The 20,390-nt window shown below is 38.1% G+C and overlaps 1 protein-coding gene across 1 annotated transcript in view; it reads left to right on the forward strand.

The window, feature by feature from the left end:
* HAPLN1 (hyaluronan and proteoglycan link protein 1) overlaps window positions 1–20,390 on the forward strand; it is a 72,073-nt gene that overhangs the window by 30,069 nt on the left and 21,614 nt on the right. The window contains exon 2 of the mRNA XM_077759846.1: window positions 8,248–8,373. Coding sequence (XP_077615972.1) covers window positions 8,274–8,373 — 100 coding nt within the window. The 5' untranslated portion in view covers window positions 8,248–8,273. The remainder of the gene's footprint in view (window positions 1–8,247; window positions 8,374–20,390) is intronic.

The raw sequence follows: 20,390 nt of genomic DNA on the forward strand, positions 1-20,390 counted from the left end.
GGCAGCTATGTTAATTTATATTCTGACAGATTGAATTGTCTTTTAAGAATTATTCATGATGTGATTTGATTTTTGACCATTTTCTTTATGTGTAATGATAGAAAAAGAATATTTTCCTGTGTATTCCATGAAGGATGCACATTTAAGAGCAAGCAATACAATATTTAAATCAAGTATACTCTGATTTTTAATATTCTATGGTAAAATTATGGTTTTCAGGGTAGCAAAAGTAGAATCCATTTGCCAAAGGTAAATAAAAGGGAAAATATTGATTTTCTTATACCATCACCATCATCAAAATGTATTTATTGTTATATGTTAATAACGTATTTATTGACTTCCTCTACTAACAACTATCTGCTTAAGAAACAAACTAATTAATTAATTAATGTCTTCCGTTAATTATGGAAGACATGTTCCTGCCTGAAATCTTAGAAACCTCACATAACCAAAAGCTTTTGAGTAGATGGTGAGAATACCTGCAGATGGTATGGAGACAGAGCTGGCAAAAATACACTAAAGCTTCTGTAGCAATTTCTACTACACTCTATGGCTTCTTGTCATAGAAACCGTAAGTCTTCTTGTCTACCTACGGTACCATTTTTTTTTCTCCAACAAATTGTGACTTATCTGCTAACATTAGAACTAGAATATGGAAATGCATTGATAGCAAGTCTGTGATTTCCTCTGAATGACCAGAAAGGAGGATCTTACTGACTGTCCATGTAAATGCACAGGGAAACAGACATTTTTAAGTATGTAATTTCAGAATGAATAGGTGTGTCTGTGTACACATGCCATACCACCCATATGATGTGGCTACACATGCAAAAGTCACTAAGAACATACGATCATGAGAAAGTACTCTTTTACTATAGTTACAACTTAAATTCTTTCCTTCCTGTCCCGTGAGTGAATTTTGACAACCACCTGTCCAGTGGTATTATTCCATTTTGAGAGATTCTTGCTTAAAGAGGACACACTACAACAGTGGAAAGGCATAACTTACTCTGCTTACTCTTTTCATAGTAGAAAAATGAATCAAATAAGCTATAAAATAAATATATACTATATTATATCTATAAATCCATCTCCAACCTAAGTATGAGCCGGGATTGATAACACAATTCCAATGAAGGTATTGCATGCAAATCAACTTTGAGTGAAATGTTTGCAACTTTTAAGCATTACTTTAAGTTTAGGGTTTTACTTAGTTTATAACCTAGAAGTATCAGAATCCTGCTATATGTGCTTCATTTATTTATTCATCGAGCAATGCTAGACTATTCTCAGAAACAAGTTCTTAAACTTACTAATATGTATATCCACTGCTTCCCCCACACACCTTAGATACTCAACAAAAGCTTGCAGAATTGAACACTATAAACATCAAATGCAATTCCTATTTTTATTCATGTATGCCTTTTTTCAGTTTGGGAAAACCTATCAGCAAACAAAATCACTGTAGAACCCTTTCATAAAGCTGGTTTGGGGGAAGTCTAACTCTTACCTCAAGAATTATTCAAAGCAGCTTCAGATGGGTCAATGAACAGCTTGAGCAAATGCACTTTGATTAAGTGAAGGGATGCTGAGTTTGTCTCAAACTCCTTCAATATTCTCTAGGAGAGGGCTGGCAAAGAATGACCAGCCAAAAGCAGTAAGTGAATTGGATTGCTATTTAAACAAGCATTATTGATATTATCCCCTTAAAAACCCATGAATTTGTTTGCTGGGCATGACAGCCCTAAAATGCAACATAAGTAGAATGGAGGAGGGCCTGATCTCTCCAGTAAGAAAGAATTACATAAAAACAATAATAAATAATGTGTGTAAGGCACTGACATTTGTCATCAGCTATTCCAAATGATGGGTAAAAATCTGGACCCCAAAATGGCTGAATGACTTATCTCAGGCTCACACAACTAGATAGTGGCAGAGCAAGGAATGAAATGAAACTCAATTCTGCCCTTCCTTCCTTGCACTTCTACCATATCTCCCCATCTGCCCAGGAGAGCCCCAATTTACACACTCCTGTTTTTCCATATAAATAATTTTCCTGTTCATTCTATGCCCTGGATGAGATGATTAATCATATAATCGTGTCAAACACTGAATAATGTGATAAATATAATAAAATATACGAAGAAGAGAAAAGTGGAGAGGCAGGGTAAGATTCATATGCAGTGAATGGAGAAATAGAAGTAGAGAGGAAAAACAAGAAGACATAAAACAATGATGGAAAACATAGAGGACAAATGGAAATAACGTCGGTGATTTCAAACTACGGAAAGAGAAAAAGAAATAACTCATAAATGTTAAGATGCAGGTTATTCTAAGAGTCATTAGGATCCTAGGAAGCAATAGACTGACCACGACCAGATGAGAAAGTGACCTTGGCTGGCCATCTAATTCAGGGGATCAAAAATGCTCTTTAGCCTCTTCAGTAGCTTGTGCTTTGATATAACAATGCAATATGGCAGGAGGAAATGCTATGTTCACTTGAAGTTTATACAGACTCACTCTGAGGGAAATTGTATCATTGAACAAAGATTTCTCCTTTTTTTATTATGCCTTTTCTCTTGAGCATTGGGTATATTCCAAGCTGTTCTGCATTCTACCACCCCCATTGTGTGCAATAAATCCTGGGGCTTAGGTAAAAATCCAAGTTTCCCTCTGCACACTGAACAATTCGAATGCATCATTAATGTGAATTCTTTAGCCATCATTTGGGTCAGAGGTCTGACTACTGGATTGCACACCTCTGTAAAGTCAAAACAGAAAGCAAGGCCAAATAATAACAGTAAAACAACTGAGAAGTTGGCATAAGGTCATCATTTTAAAAAAATGGTCAACACAAAAAATATACAACTTGAGAAGTCTATAACTCTTAATTCCCTGAAATAAAGGCCATTCTACTAGCAAAAAGGTAAAAAAGGTTACTTCAAAAAAAGAACAAATTTTTATTTAAAAAATAAATTAACCTTACCAAATGAATTAACCTTACCAAATAAAAAAGTACACTTTTGCATTCCCTTCTCTTTTGTTTTTCTTTCTTATTTTTTTCCATTTCACTGCACCACTGACTAATTTTTAAGAAGCACTGATCATAAACGCTCTTTTGCCTATAACTAGATCAGACTTGAAAGATACCAAAGAGGAAAAGATTCCATCTATTTCAAAGTAACTCTGTCAAATGAGATTCTTATTCAATGTATAGTAACCTTTGTATTGATTCTTATAATTTTTAAACTAAGTTTCAAGTACTAAATGGACACCTGGTTTACTTCGGTAAGTCCTTAGTGGAGAGAAAAAGTAACTCTTGCTACCCTCCATATAATAATACGTGAAACTCTTTAAACAGTATTAAACTCTCCTCAGTCTCCGCTGCTTTGGTCCTTGTAGCTGTTTCTCCCTGGTCTGATTTTCCATTCATCCTTCCTCTGGACACAGGGAAGTTCTGAGTGCTGGACATGCAGTGAGAAAAACATCTATACTGTGAACTCAAACATGTCTTGTGCAAACAGGGCTGTGATGAGGTGCTACTCCTATCATCCAGTGAGAGAGAGATGAAGGACAGCAATCTAGCCTGTGTGAACTGTAAGGGATTTGGGAGACCTGGCTGGGACAGCTGATGGCATTCCTTGAGGCACACAGGACAGATGCTGTGAGTGGCACCAGAGAGTGCAAGCCCTGGAGTCAGGTCCCCTGGCTATTGCTTTATGTGCTTTGGACTTCACCACTCCGACTCTGGTTCTGGAACTGTAAAATGTGTATAATAATACGATTCTTCCATTGCATTGCTTTGAGAAGTAATAATTAAATGGATGAAGCTTCAAGGGCAGTGCTCAGCATATAGTATTTGTTCAGGAAATATGTGACATAGCTCTCCTGGCACAGAAAACAGCATGCATACCTTCCACTTGGTTTTATTAATCTACTACCTAACACAGTAGTTTTATTTGTTGTTGTTTTCTTAAATTCAATTAAAGTTGACACACGGTGCTACATTAATTTCAGGTGTACAACACAGTGGTTTGTTTCTTTTTTTAATTTAAAATTTTTTTTTATGTTTATTTTTGAGAGAGAGAGAGAGCATGAGGGGGGAAGGGACAGAGACAGAATGAGACACAGAATCCAAAACAGGCTGCAGGCTCTGAGCTGTCAGCACAGAGCCCAATGTGTGGCTCGAACTCATGAACCATGAGGTCATGACCTGAGCCGAAGGCTGACACAACCAGCTGAGTCCCCCACGCACCCCTGATTTGACAAGTCTATACATTACCTTGTGTCACAGTGTAGCCACCATCCTAACACAAATTTTAATAGTGTTTAAGGAATAGCAATTGGCCACTTTGGTATTTGAATGTTGGTATTAGTATATCTATATTTCTATCAAACTCCTAGATGTCTATGTTGGCTACACTACCTTGCTTCCAAATAGCAGTTTAATTATCACCAAAGCAGCACTGGAAAATTACAGCCCTATCATATGTCTTTGACCAAGAACACAGGCAATTCAGTTTGAACCCATCTTCAAACTGGCTGCACCATCTCCCATCCAGGCTGACGGCCTGTAAAAAGAGACCGTCGATGGTGTGAGTTGCAGGTGAACTGAGTGCTAATTCAAGGTTGATAATGGTGGTATAAAAGTCCCCCAGATTTCCTAAATTTTAGGAATTTCATATCAAAAACTAAAACTTTTTACCTAACATACCGAGATATTCAGAGAAAACATTGTTACAAAATACAAATAAGCAGGTTTCAATTCATTCACTCACATGAGCACCTGCTGCGTCTGAGACATCCTTCTCCACTGAGCACTAGCACGCAGACCTCTGGCACAGCCCTTGTCCTGAAGGACATCACCCTAGTGTGCAGTACCTCATGTCGCAATGCGGTTTGCTTCAACACCTGAACACTGTGTGCCTGGAGTTCGCTTTCCTAGTTTCACCTCTTTTGGTGAGACAACTGTAATGAGGCCAGGGGAGCTTAGCATGTACTAGTCACACCCTCTCCTGCTTGGAGGGCATGAATGCCAGTGAGGGCACGTGAAAGTGTACACACCTCTATTTGGATCACAAATCACTGAAGACGTGCCATACCCTTCTTAAAATGAAGACAGTGTGTGTGTCTGTGTGTGTTTTTGTGTGTGCGCGCACATGAGCATCAAGGCAGTGTCCACGGCACTGGGTTGGTTTTACAAATGAGGCAGGGCACAGCCATGTTAAAGAAAGTGCCATCTGACTTCTCCTCTATAAGTTGTGGGAAAACAAGTTTATATTCTCATATAACACAAATGGAGGTTTTAAGAGCTTAATAGGTACACGTTAAGGAGCCTAAACAAAAAAGGCAATTAAACCAATAACAAGTTAAGTTTTGCTTTCAGAACAAGAAATATAACTCAGAGTAGATGTTGCTTTTGCTTGAAAGCAAATGTGACTTACTGCTTCCTAGTTGTATGATCTTCAGCAAGGTAACTATCTGTGTCAGGAAGAATGGGAATTTTAGTCTCATGGTCTCAAGCCATTGTAGGTACTGTGTTTAGCATAGCACTTGGCAAAAAGTACACATTCAATTAAAAGGTGCTGTTGTTACTATTATTATTATTATTATTTATACTCCCCACCTAATCTGGGATGTTTGCATTTTAAAATTGAGATGTTGGACAATTAACATGTTAATTCAATGGAATGAACCTTTAGTGATATAATTTCTAATACTATAGTATGGATTTAAAGGAGATACAGAAATTTGTGTGTAATATGCTTTAGGTAAAAGTGAATAAAAATGAGGGTGACTGCAGTGCTAGGATGTACAACTCTAACAGTGTGCATATGTATGTGTGTGTATATAAATTCTGCTGTAAATGACCACACAAATGCGAAAATTAATGCAGTAAGTTCTCTACCTCTGCTCATCCGATACCTCACTTAGAATTTCTCCACTCTTTAACTGATGAAATTATAGGCTTTCCTCCCACTCTCTCTTCCATATTTCCTTCTCCTTTTTTTTAAAAAAATTTAATGTCTATTTTTTTTTTGAAGGAGAGACGCAGAGCGCAAGTCGGGGAGGGGCAGTGAGAAAGGGAGACGCAGAATCCGAAGTGGGTTCCCGGTCATGAGCTGACAGCACGGAGCCTGATGTGAGGCTCATGCTCTCAAACCTTGAGCTCATGACCTAAACCAAAGTCAGATGCTTAACCGGCTGAGCCACCCAGGCAGCCCTACATTCCCCTCTCCTTTGATTCCCGTGGCAGGCAGAGAGCCTGTGACACCTCTTGTGCTGGTTTGCCTGTTGTCTTCTGCTTGTGCACGTAATTGTCCCAATTATATTCCAAATTCCAAAAGATCACTTTTATTATGTTTATTCACCCAAAGTGCAGTTCTGAGCTGAAAAGGGGTAACATTTCTTAATAATATTCCTATGGACAAGAGTCAGTATCTTCAAAAACGTAATCATTTCTGGGAGGCCTGGGTGGCTAAATCAGTTAAGCGTCTGACTTTGGCTCAGGTCACACTCTCGAGGTCCGTGGGTTCAAGCCCCACATCGGGCTCTGTGCTGACAACTCAGATCCTAGAACCTGCTTCAGATTGTGTGTCTCCCTCTCTCTCTGCCCCTCCCTCACGCATGCTCTGTGTGTGTCTTTCTCTCACTCAAAAATAAATATTCTTAAAAATTTTTTAAAAACAATCATTCCCAAAAAGCCCTCAGAGTCACAGGCAAGTGAACTTCAGAAAGTAAGATGAGCAAATGAAGTAACATTTGGAAAGTGACATTCAATTTTCTGGAAGAGTAAGTTTCTTCATTTGCTCATCCACCATCTTCTTTCTGTGACATAAGGAAAGAAAGAAAAGGATTGGAGCTAACGTGAACGGCTGAAGCCACAGGCACCACAGCAACACCCGGCGTTAGAGAGGAGAATGCAGAGAGGGATTTCTGCCCCAGGAGAGACCGGGACGCTCGTGACTAGTGTGTCATCGGGCTCTGGAGTTGAGGGAGGCCTATGAGGACCTCCAGGAACAGACTCAGCGCTCTGTAATGAGTATTCCAGGGAGTCAGGCTTTCCTGGAAGAAACAAATTAGTGTGGGGAGCCAGTACTGTGCAATTTCAGTTTTAAAAATAGCCAAGCGTTGTTAAGGCTGCGATGTGCACGGGAGAAAAAGAAAGCCCTTGTTCATACTTGCCTCGGCTTTCACGTGGAAATGGAGGAGCTACACTGAAATTCTTGCCTGGCAAATACTGCCAAGGTCATAAGGTTTGTATCACTTGGAGTCACTTTTTGGTCCTTCCAATGGCAACATTTGGGGGGACTGTGTCCGCCTTTGATGAAACTGAGCTTGCAGTAAAGAACAGCCAAGGGATGGCTCTGCCCCTTTCACTTAGGACCAGGGCTGTGTTAGGCTGCTGTCTCAGCTCTTCCTTTGCCTAATTGCCCTGGGAGGCTAGCAGGGGGACATTCCCTGCAGCCATGCCTCTGCTGACTGCAGAGACCCCACCTGGCACCCTAAACTGGTGCGTCAGCACTTTAGGTAGGAATGAATGAAAAATCAATGAGGATGACTGCAGTGGTACCTGCACAACTCTAACCTAGTTTGTCCCTAATCTTCAACTCTTCACCATCAACCCAACCAGTGTTTAAGATGGTGAGTGAATCTGTAATAAATGTGCTGCTTTTGCTTCATCAGGGATTTTTCTTTTTCTTTTTCTTCTTTTCTTTTCTTTTTTCTTTTTTTTTTTCAGGACAAACAAATCCAACCTGCTTAGGACTCCAGATATAAAATGAGTGATGCTGTCAAGTTTCATGCAAATATTCTTCTTTTGCTGTGGTTTAAGATTCAGTTCTGAATTAGACCGGGTGATACTCACATGCAGATATGTCAGATGGTGGTTTTGTTAAGTAATACTTCAAATTCAGAGATCCAAATAATTTGTAATCCTTGCCATATCTTTTTGTAACTAACTGTAACTTTCTATATCAAAACAGTAGTGATTTAAATTACTAGATTTACAATTCTGCAAAGATAGAGTTAAACACTATTTGGACTCTGGCTGCATGAGGGAAACTGGAATTATTCAAAGCTGCAGTCTTCAGCTCCCAAAGACAGCTACAGTAACTTTCTGAACAGATTGGGTTAAATATTTTTACAGACCCATTCTATGATGATAAGACGGTAATAAGTTGTGCAGTGCAACACTCCAAAGGGTTCCAAATCTCACAAGCCTCTTTGTATGTGATGCTCTCACAGTGAAGAAGATTCTGTGGGTTATAAACATGAAGAGTCTACTTCTCCTGGTGCTGATTTCAATCTGCGGGGCTGATCTTCATTCAGACAACTACACTCTAGATCATGACAGAGTTATTCACACCCAAGGTAAGAAAACGCAGGTTCTCATATGAAAGTCAATTAATTCCAAGTTACTTGGAGTTGGGGTGCGTGGTTGGTGTTTCTTAATTTTAGCCCTGCAGCATTGGCTTTTTCTTTCCTTTCTGTTAATTGGTGAACGTGCTCTCTGGCTTTTGAATGTTATTGCATTACAGTAGAGCACTGAGGACGATTAACGTGGAATGGCTTAGGAATGTCCAACCGCAAGGGGCTGATGCAATTGTTCAGGGCTTTTTACTACAGTTGGTGTCTTCCAAGTAGAATGAAGGGCATAAAAGTTTATTTAAATGTAAGCAAAAGGAGGGAACACTAGGGAGTAAAACTTACGATGTAAGGTCATTCTGTTCGAGTGATCATTAAGAAAAACAGTGTGAAAATGAAAGTCGGACAAGCTAAGGTTCAGGAAAGAGTAACTCACTCTATGACGATCTCCTCTGGCAAAGCTTTAGTTCCCATAGACCAGCCTATTGCTCCCGCATATGTCTTTTCAGCTCAGCTGAATCCTAAGCCTGAGAGCTGTAGGCTGCAGTACAATGCAGCTGTTTCCTCAGTCCCAGCTTCAGACAAGGGACATCCTGCATTAAGAAAGCTGAGAGACTTATGCAATAAGAAAAGATAGTTTTAAAGGAGCTGCAGCTTTTCTCTTTGCCCTTGAATGCTGAATAATTAAAATAAGAATTATAGACTTTAACAGTTTAAGCACATGATGATATTAATTTTAGATGAGCTCAGTGTGGGGACCAGAGTATTGTAAGTTTGCTCAGAGACGTAAAACATTAAGTTACATCTTCAAGGTCAAAAGTATAGTCTCCGAAAACTGCATTCACTGTTGGAAAGTGTGGTTGGTGAAGGTCAAATGCTAGTCTGGCTCGAAGTATTTTCCTGTATATATTATGACTGCACAAATAGAATTCCGAATTTGATGACGTCTAGCTATTTTAGAGATCTCTCTTTCAGTTCTCTTTGCTCCCCACAGCTTTAGGTTTTCCAATGCTGGACCGTGAAAAGGAATTATATAATCATAAATTTTACTAGGCAAGCTGCTGACTCAGCAGTTTTCTTGAACGTGTTGAGCAGAATCCAGGCTGTCTCCCAAAGACTAAATGGTATTTACACATAGAGATTTTTTCATGAGGGATAACATCCTTTAACATCTAATCCCAGAATTAAATGCAGCCAAAATAGTAATGCCTAGTCATTAACAATAGCAGTTTTAAATGCAATGTAAAATAAATTCTAGCTGTGGTTTCAAGTAATTATTAAATTCCTGTGACATTATTAACTATGTACAAACCATTTAGCCTGAATTGCACCCAGATTATGAAAATATTATTTTTAAAATGTGTTAACATGTTAAAACTTACTCCTGAGGAGTCTCTAAGTCAAACTCAAGTTATCTCAGCAAGGAGAACTTCAGTTCTTCCAGCCTTTCCCATATACTCTGCTGAAATTCAGTGCAAAGGAATTTCTGACACAAGGGGTCAGAATTATCCAGATCATTTATTTGCATGTACTACCACCCAATTTTTTAAGTGACCTGATAGTCCTCCTCATTTTAATTGTAAATTCCTATTCTTAGAAAGTTACTCACAGCTTTCAAGTAACAACACTATACTTTGCTTGTGGAAGGTGATACTGAAATGTGATTTGGGACAATATTATGATGCTATGTCTGTAAGTCGGAAGTTATTTTAATATTGCCCTAAATACCCATCATCGTTATTTTTATTTAATAAAAAGTTGTCTTTTTTCTTGAGGATTGTACTCAGATTGAACTTTCATATTCTTTGGTCCTTCAGAGAAACACCTCCAAGTGGTCTGCCATAATTTCCGTTGACTTTTTACAACACAAAAGTAAAGCAGACAGCACAGCAGATAATCATGGAAGCAGATGCCCTTTATTATTTGCTGAAATACTACATCATTTTTGCAGGTTTGAAACTGTTATTAATCAAACTTGGCACAGAAGGCATTCAAGGGAGCTGAAATCCTCGTGAAATTTTATATGAATTTTGCAGTCAAAGGATTAAATTAGTAATATAAATCCCAAATTCCTGAATTGAACTGAGAAGCAGTATGAGCTTCTCTCAGGGATAGAAAATTGCTCAAGAGTCATGTTACTGCAAAAATACCTCTTCTATCTCCCATTTTTCATTAAGTCTCTGCTTTTGTACTCTAAGTACTCCAGGCCTAAATAACACTGGAGGAATAATGCTCATCATCCTCAGATTCTCCTTGGCTGCCATGGTAAAAATGTTCAACACTTTAATACATCCTTGAGTGTCATGCATAAGAGTTACCTAATTAATTTCCTGAAGGCTTCCTGCCAATTTTGTTGTAGAAGTTTCTACAGAGATAGAGGCACAAAAACTTAATGTGGGCTTTTTAAAAAGTCAGATTGCCAGGAGAAAAAATAACAACAACAACCAGCAAGTGTAGGCCTCTATGCAAAGTGTTTTTAGTGACAAGAATTATCTGGTGATGAAAAGTCTCCCAGATTCCCATGGAGGAAAACACAGCTTTAAAAAAATTTGCACATGCACTAATTTAATCTTTTTTTTTTCTTGAATCAATTTGGTTACACAAGAAAGCAAATTTCACTTGTCTGTGAAGTCTGCTATAAATGAGTAGTCAAGATATTTCATATATATTGAGAACAGATTATATGTCATACACTGTCCTCAACGTAGGAGAGGGTCATTTCCTCAAAAGGTTCTATAGGAAGAGATGGTTTCCATTAATGCCTTCTCCATAACACTCTCAACTAATGGATTATATTCCTCATTTCGTAATGTGCCTAGTCAAACAACTTCTATATCCTTTGAAACTTGAGATCATTGGGAAGAATTTTATATGGAATTCCAAAATACACAGAAGCACAATTTTTAAAATATTTGGATCAGGTCCAAAAGCTCTTTGTGTAGACTTTCAATTGCTAGTAGAAGTTCAGAGATGATGAATATACTTTTTAAAGTACAAACTTAAGACAGAAATGTTATGCTCATTTGCCCATTAACCAATGGGAAAAGCAAAGCAGGTGAGTTATACTGACTATGTAACTGCTTGACCTAATCCAAGTCAGAAAGCCAGCACTTCCTGCCTCTAGTGTTCAAGAGAAGGTCTTCTGACTGCAAGTTCAAGAGTTTTACCCATGCCACTTACTTGCTTTAGACCTTGGACAGTAATCTCTTCGAGTCTCAGTTATCACTTCTAGGAAAGTAGGCATTATCATGATTCCATAGAGTTCTGTGAGAATTAAATTAGGTGATGCATGGAAAAGTGCTTAGTACCGAATCTAGCGCACAATAAGCTCCCGCTAGATAATAGTAATTATCGTCATGGGTATTACTTCCTAACCGTAATGGAAAACTGATGTTTATGGGTGGAGGGCATGGGTTAAGTGGGTGATGGGGATTAAAGAAGGCACTTGGGACAAACATTACGTGTTGTATGGAAGTGTTGAATCGCTAATTTGTACATTGCACTGTATGATAATTCGCTGGAATCTAAATAAAAAGTTGAGGGGCGCCTGGGTGGCTCAGTCAGTTAAGTGTCTGACTTCAGCTCAGGTCATGAACTCTCAGTCTGTGAGTTTGATCCCTGCATCAGTCTCGGTGCTGACAGCTCAGAGCCTGGAGCCTACTTTGAATTCTGTGTCTCCCTCTCTCTGCCCCTCCCCAGCTTGTGCTCTGTCTCTGTCTGTCTCTCAAAAATAAACATTTAAAATAAATACATAGTTGAGAAAAAAATAATAGCAACAACAACAACAGAAACCCTAACTTTTCAATAGAAATAGGAACACAAATACCAGTAAAAAAAAACCACTGGTTATCTTTTCAAATTCATTTGTTAACAGAATCTTATCATTATCTTAGTTCTAAGGAAGTAAACATTTTATAAGGTACCTTCTTTGTCCTCTTTAATTTCACAATTTAAGCTTTCTCCAACAATGTTAAACATCATCTGATAATTTTTACTTTTCTTATGGAAACTGAAGCTTTCCAAACATAAGTAATATTTCCCTTAACATACTTACTCGGTGAACACAGATAAGTTACCTTAAATTCTTTGAAAGAATATTAAGAGGAAAATATAATGTATGTCTGGAACCCCAGCGGAAGTGGACACGCCCACTCTGTGCGGTTGAGCCTTTCACCCAGTGTGTGTCCCAAACAACTCCTCTGCTTCAGTTTAATATGTGTTGCTTATGCTAACACGCCTCCCTTGCCTCATCAGTCTGTGAGCTTTGTAATACCCCAACTGTGTGGTAGTGCTTGGCTGGCACATAGTAGGTACTTAGCGTATGTTTGTTGAAAAATGAGTACAAAGAGATACTTCCAAATGATTGCTATCATAATGAGCGTTTAAGTCCTGAGTCATTCACAGCATTTAGCACACATTGTGTGGGCTTAATGAACATTAAGGACCGCTTCCATTCTGTAATGTTGGCATAAATTAAATCATAGTAGACAGAACTTAGGAATTTAAAAGAACTAGTGTAGATCATCTAGAACAATACACCATTGTACAAATAAGGAAATCAAGACTCACACCCTTTAGTTGCTTGTCCCAGGTTGCACGGCTGATGAGGGGAAGTTTCTCAGCTAATGCCCTCCCCTTCTTCAAATCTGGGCACGTTTCTCACTTTCTTAATGAAATGTCCCTGTCAACTACATTCTGCCCCTTCTCTGGCACCCCGATTTCTCTAATACTTTCTTTTCTTTTTCTCTATAGCACTGATTATCTACTCTACTTTTTAAAGACGTTTATTCACTTAATTTTGAAAGACAGAACATGAGCAGGGGAGGGGCGGAGGGAGAGGGAGACAGAGAATCTGAATCAGGCTCCAGGCTCTGAGCTGTCAGTACAGAACCCGATGCGGGGCTCAAACCCATGAAGCAGGAGATCATGTCCTGAGTCGAAATCGGGTGCTTAACTGACTGAGCCATCAGGTGCCCCTCTATTCTACTTATTTTTATGTAATTGTATCCATCTCTGCTACATGTGTCCATCCACTCCACAAAAGTAGGTCGGGATCTTTGTCTGATATATCCAGTCACCGTTTTAAACCACTCCCTGGCACGTAGTAGGTGATCAATACATATTTGTTGAATAAATCCAGGACCAAAATCCAGGTACGTTTTCTAATCAAGCTATAGTCAGTGTTACCAAAGCAATGAATGCGATGTCTTTCCAGTTCATGGAATGAGAGGCAGCTGACGAGAATTAGAAGTGTGATAGCAAATTTTGTTTGGTTGTATGCATGGCTCGCATACTGCACATAGCATCTTACACTCCACGAGAGTGCACCAGGGACAGAAGGCAGTAATCTTCCTGATGTGTATATGCAGCTTTGAAGACTATTCGATTTACATTTGGTCACTGCAATGCTATTCTGTTCCTTATGTAATATCTGCAGAGTTGGGATCTGGTGGTGCAGAGCGGACCACAGGGGATGGGATGAATTTAATAATTTATGATCACAAACCATTCGCAGAGTCAACGTTTAATGTGAGAACTGGATACGTCTTCCTCCAGCTTAATTTTCTCTCTTACGCTTAAAACTCATTTGGACTCTGAGTCTGTTATAAAAAATTAATAAATTAATTCATTTTTGTATTTTTGAGGCAGAGTCAGGCTGTTTGTCACAAATGTAAAATCCAAAGATTAAGTATATTTTTCAAATTGCATTTAGAGAAATATATATACTATTGACGATTCTATCTAGAAATTACTGGCTATAAAATATCAGCAAAGTTCATCATCAAATTATAAAAATTAGCAACACCATGAGTATTGGATGATCTTTCTAAAATCTATTAGTTTATGATAGGACATAAAGCCAAATATGATAATAAGAACCAACTACATTATCATTTGGTCAAACTAAGAATATGAACATAATAAATGAGCCCTCAAAGAAAGGAAAATGTATATATAATCATGCATATGGAAAAGTACTCATGAACTGCATACATACATATATGCACTTAGTGGTGCTGCTGTAAGAAAACACCATAAATTGGATGGCTTATACATAACAGAAATTTATTTCTCACAGTTCTGGAGGCTGAGAAGTCCAAATCATAGCACTGGCAAATGTGGTGTCTGATGAGAGCTAGTTCTTGATTCATAGAACATGGTGGAAAAGAACAAGGTACCCTCCTGGCTCTTTTCTGTAAGGGCACTAATCCCATTCATGAGGGCTACACCCTCACCACCTAGTCACATACCAAAGGTTCTACCTCTAAAAATCTTTACGTGGGGATCAGTGTTCAACATATTAAAAGAAAGTTTTAACTTTATTTATTTTGAGAGAGAAAGTATGACTGTGGAAGGGCAGAGAGAGAGGGAAAGAGAGAGAATCCCAAGCAGACATGACACTATCAGTGTGGACCTCCATGTAGGGCTCAAACTCATGAGCTGTGAGATCATGACCTGAGCTGAAATCACGAGTCAGATGCTTAACTGACTGAGTCACCCGGGTGCCCCTAACATATGAATTTTGAAGGCATACATTCAGTCTATAGCCAGCACCTACTCCTAGAGGCATAGAGGACAGAATGATAAACAGAACACACAGTCATTGTGTTCATACAGCTTTTCATCTAGTGAGAGACAGACATTACTATGAATATAGAACTAATGACTATGATAACTGATAGAGAAATTATGGAATACTACAGAGAAGACAGCATTACCTGTTATCACTTTTATTTAAACAGAAGCATTCAAAAAAGCAGTTTCTTTCCAGATAAAAGTCAAATATGGCAATACTTTTCTTCAACTATAGTCACTGGATACACACACATGTGTACGGTTATATACATATACACACATATGCAATGGTTATAAATAGATAAAGCAAGGGATGAAATGATTCTAGATTGATATATAATTTCTATAAATTCCTTAATCTTGATTCAGAAATAAGTATATTTTCACGCCAATTTTGCATCTGCTAGCCCATGCCCTAGGCTTCTCTGCAGTTGTGTGTCCTTTTGAGAAAATCTGCAGTCAGGCACTTGGTGGACATTGGCCTCTTTCAAGCAAAGCACTGGGTTCTTCTCTGAGGAAGGACGGGATCATTTCCTCAGTGAGATTACCGACAAGATTATGAGGGCAAAAAATGGTGACCAAAAACGAACAAAGTTAAGTGTTAAACAGAGGTGGAAACATGGAGAAAAGAGTAATGGGCAACTAAAGAAAAACCTCTTACTATTTAGAACTTTGTGTCCATACTCACTAAAGTTTTTTTTTTTTTATCACTTAGTAGATTTAAACTCATAAAATACATTTTAAGGATATTTCTACGCTTGTTACTGAGTAACCTGGAATGCTGATTCTGTGTTATTCTATAATGCACATTAAAGCAATACATTTTAGAATAATTCCAGGTATAAAAACCTACATTTAAAAATCTCTTCAGGTAGCAACAAATTCACACTAACAGCCAATGCTTTCTCTATTCCATTCTGGGTGCTGAACTGGGCAAATCATGCAGGAAGCCAATAATTATTTGGAAACTTTCCCAAACACCGAGAAAACCCATTTAATAGAGAAACCTTTCCCTTTGGTTGCAATTTTGCAAGAACCAATGTTGACTCAGCTAAAGAGTGACCTATAGCTTAATGGCTGAATGTTAAATTAATCTCAACATTCTATGTTTCTTTGACTTTACTAGATATCAAGAAAATAATAGATTTAGATTTCTTTATTGCTTTGGCTCTTTATTTTAAATGTAAAGTGAAAAATTACTGTTTTAGAAGAGTCTTTTGGCATAGAAAAATCTACCAAAATGCTAAGAAGTTAAAATATTTGATTAAGAGGTTATCAAACTGATAATATCCAGTGGAGATAAATCTTTCTTATGGCAATATTTTTATTTTAAAATGAAAACACTGAAGAACATTAAGAAATGTAAAAGTTCTATAAAATTTATTTAAAAATATTTTGTGTCTATTGTAGTAGGACTAAATGTGTGCACTCAAAAATGTACTCAATACAAATAGTATGCATTTAAATCTTGTTTAAATTATTCATGTTGGTTACTTGACTTCTGTGCTTACTCAGTGACAAATTACCACACGTATAAGGTCTGAGTAGTATGTTTTCACACAGTTATGGATTATTCTGTGAGGTATATTGAACAACTTAAGTTAAACGGGAATTCTCCCTACATTTTCCAAACACTGTCCACTTGAAAGGGTCAGGGACATTAAAGATATAAACACAGAAAGTTGCTACCTAGTCCATCACATATGAAATGAACAAGACACGTTACAACAGGGAGCATTCACTATAGTCAAGTGTGTTAATTAGGTGAAGAAGGTGGAAAAAAGGAGTGTTCTACCACGTTTCTCAAGAGGGATTATAAACCTAAAATAAGAACACCATTGAAAACCTATCTTCTTGAAGTATGGAGATTTCCACTTCTAGATGGTTCTATTTGTAATGGTGCTTGCTTTGCCTCCTTGCTTTGCTTTATTCCTGGAAAGTACTGGAAATGAAGTTTACATATTTGGCTCAGAGTTACAGAGTTACTGAATGGTAGTGAAAGCACAGGTGAACAAGAGACATGGCAGTTGAAGACAGGTAGGTTTCCTTATAAGTCACAATAGGCGTTATATGTAAATTTCTTATGTTCTTAGTTACAGGACTGTATTTTTTCAATATGGAATTATGATTAGCTGGGGCTAATATTATTGCTAAGAAAAAATAATGAACATTTTCACACAATAGTTTATTTTTCCTGTTTTTTGTTTTGTTTTGTTTTGTTTATTTTTAAGAATGGACGGGTAAATGTTAAAGTTTTCTTCCCTAGTGTAATGTGGGTTATGAACAATTCTTACTTTCTTTTGAAATGTGTCATAAATTATGCTGATAGGTTTTAAATCTCCAAAATGTGCATAAGATTGTTTTTAATTCTCACGTTGCCTTTTATCACACAACCACTAAGGAGGAGTCTTGTAGCTTACATAATGAAAAGCTGATTACATAGTTAATACTGTACTTCACTGAAATGTTTTCATGGAAACAGAATATCTTATTTTAAAAGATGAATAAAATAACAGGTTTTTATAGGCTGTTTACAGTATACTAAGATCGACATTACTTCAAAACAAAGCTTCTTGAACTTCAGTCTCTTTTCTTATAACTTTAATATGGGCCTCATATGTAACTAAATAAATGAAACAAAGGAACACATAAGCAATCAATATAAAAGTGTTTTTAAGAGGAAAAAAAATGTTGTGAGGGGGCCTCCAAGGGGGTGTGGGATGAATTGCTTTAGAGGAGAGTCAAGAGGGATTCTGTGAGCTGAGATCTGAATAGTGAGCAGGAACCAGTCACATCAAAAGCCAGGGACAGAGCACTCCAGGTAGAAAGAGTGAGAAATGAAGAAAATTCTCTGAGATGGGAGTAACATGGTGTCCTCAGGCTGGAAAGCAGCTGGAGGGACTGCAGCCTCACAGTGACAAGGGTGTGATTTAAGATGAGATTGGAAGAGTAAGCAGGAGTAAGACCATATTACTTTATATTTGGTCTAGAGTATAGAGTTCAGACTTGACTCCAGAAGCATTTAAAAGCTCAGGGAAAAGTGCACTGCGAGAAACTTTTGGAATCATTAGCACATGGTGCTATTTATTACCACGGATCAGATGAAAACACCTAGAGAAGGAGGCAGTGCAGGCAGAGATAAGGAGATAGCCCTGGTCTGAGCTTTGGAGATGCTCAACACCAACAGGTAGGGTGAAAGAGGATGCAATGGTCACAGGTTTGCTTCCCAGAGTCTGAATCGTGATCACTGATACACAGTAATTTTTTTCTCCTATAACATTTTAAAAAATCAAAATTAATTATAAACATTTTAAAATTGGAGACATTTGCAATGAAAATGTTCATTTCTAGCATCTGCTGAAAATTCCAGAGAGACCTGCTGTTTTTCAACCTGCATTCCCACTGGACAACGTCAGTGGGAATCGGTATCCTGCTCCCCATCAGAATGGATGGCATGGTCCATTCCACTCCCTGTTGTTCCTCAGTACCTTGGTGCACCCATCACTTCCCTCAGCCTTGCCCACCTGGGCATTTGTGTTCAACTGACCTTTCATTTGCTTCAGCACTCAACTCGATACTTGACACATTATAGACTATCAATTTATGATTGTTTATTGTAAAGAACCAAAAGATCCCTTTCGCCCCCAGGATTGACTCTGTGACAGTATTATCTTGATGTCTTGCATACTAAGTGAAGACTTTAACCATACTGGTGTATAAAGCCAACAATGTCTTTTCTGCCAATCATGGATAACTTGACCTTACCTTTCACCACAAAGCGGAAGTGGTCTGAGCAGAGACAAATAGACTTGAGCTCTACCCCTTTACCACATAAAGCCACATTGCCAATAATTAAAGAGTGTGTGGTTAATAATAGCCTAATGAGGAAGACTGACTCATGCTAATGTTTTGGTTTCCCCGTACCCTTTGAAAGAAACCTGTATTACAGTTAAAAACCTGAAAAGTATGTTTTTGTTAGGAATGGCATTCAGCTTATTAGTGAAAATTCAATTTTATTTTATTTTGTGTAATGTACTCCTTAATCTCTCTATCACTGTGATTTAGTTTAAAGTAACAGTAATTAAATGCTGTTTCATTATGAATCAAACTTTGATAACATAAATTTAAATTCTGAAAATTATTAACCAGAGCAGACAACCCTGAGTTGACAACGGTAGCAAGCCTGTCTCTAGTACTAAGCCAGTTATATTGGACGAAGCAATGGCAGTAATACTAACAAGCAACTATTAACATTTAAAGCCACTAATTATGTGTGATCCACAACAGAAAATGAACTACCTGGGTCATCTCGTTTAGGACTCACCACAGCACTGAATGAAGGTGGTTCTCCTCACTGAAGTTGAGAGAGGTTTGAAGTTTGCCCCTGGTCATATGGTTATTAAGTGGAAAGCTGGGATTCAAACTCAGGCAGGCTGACTCTCATGCTCCTAATCCAAATAGGAGTCAACTCTTGAAGACCGCTGAGTGAATCAATAGGTGAAAATGGCTCTCATTTTATTCCATTCCATCGATATAACTATGTTTCAGAAGAAATCAAATCACTATTTTAAAAAATCTGGTCTTGGACCTTGAGTAAATTATTCTTATGGACTATTCCTATTTCTAGGAGAAACCTGGCCACCGTAGTGATTCTTAAGAAGAGTTAGAGGAGGAAGGTGGAGTGGCAGCTGCCAATGCATACATGCCACCGCTTTCCATAAGTGAAGACTGTCTGGAGCCCCCCGGGGAAAGTGAGGAGGAGGCAGGAAGAAGTTGGATTCTCTAGACGTAGGTAGATTTGAGTTATCTGAAAAGACTTCAAGATGGTGATCCTGGATATAGTCCTGTCCTGTTAAGAACTACTAGATTAGCAGAACCATAGAAAGTTGATGACATGTCAATTTCTCAGGAACCAATACTTTCCAGGAACTATCTTCTGAAAGAGCACAGGAAAGAAGCCAATGTGGAAGAGAGAAGCTGGTTTGCATACCAGGCACACTTTGGACCTTAGTAAATATTGGTTAGTAAGAGACACTAGGCACTCATGGTGTGTCAGGCACAAGGCTAAGTTCCCAATGAATTACCTCATCTAACTCACACAAGAATCTAGGAAGAAGGTGGCTTGACTCCATTTTACTCAAGAGGAAACAGAGTCACAGGAAAGTTAAGTAACACAATACAAGAGTCCATATGCTTAATCAAAGAATTATAACCGCTGAAAACATAGATGAACAAATCCTGAACATGGAAAAACAAAGCCCAAAAAGAACTTAACAGACAGATCTAAACATTCTCATCATACTTTATTTCTTCCTGCTAGAAAAACAGATGAAGAAGAGACAGAATATTTTTCAGGATGTTAACACAATTCCAGGTTTACGCCTGAGAACAAAGATTTTTAAACTGTGTTCAGTGGATCCCCTAGAGCTACCTGGAGGCTCCTGATG

This window comes from Crocuta crocuta, unplaced genomic scaffold (assembly GCF_008692635.1).
Source record: "Crocuta crocuta isolate KB4526 unplaced genomic scaffold, BGI_CrCroc_1.0 scaffold162, whole genome shotgun sequence".
Taxonomy (NCBI): domain Eukaryota; kingdom Metazoa; phylum Chordata; class Mammalia; order Carnivora; family Hyaenidae; genus Crocuta; species Crocuta crocuta.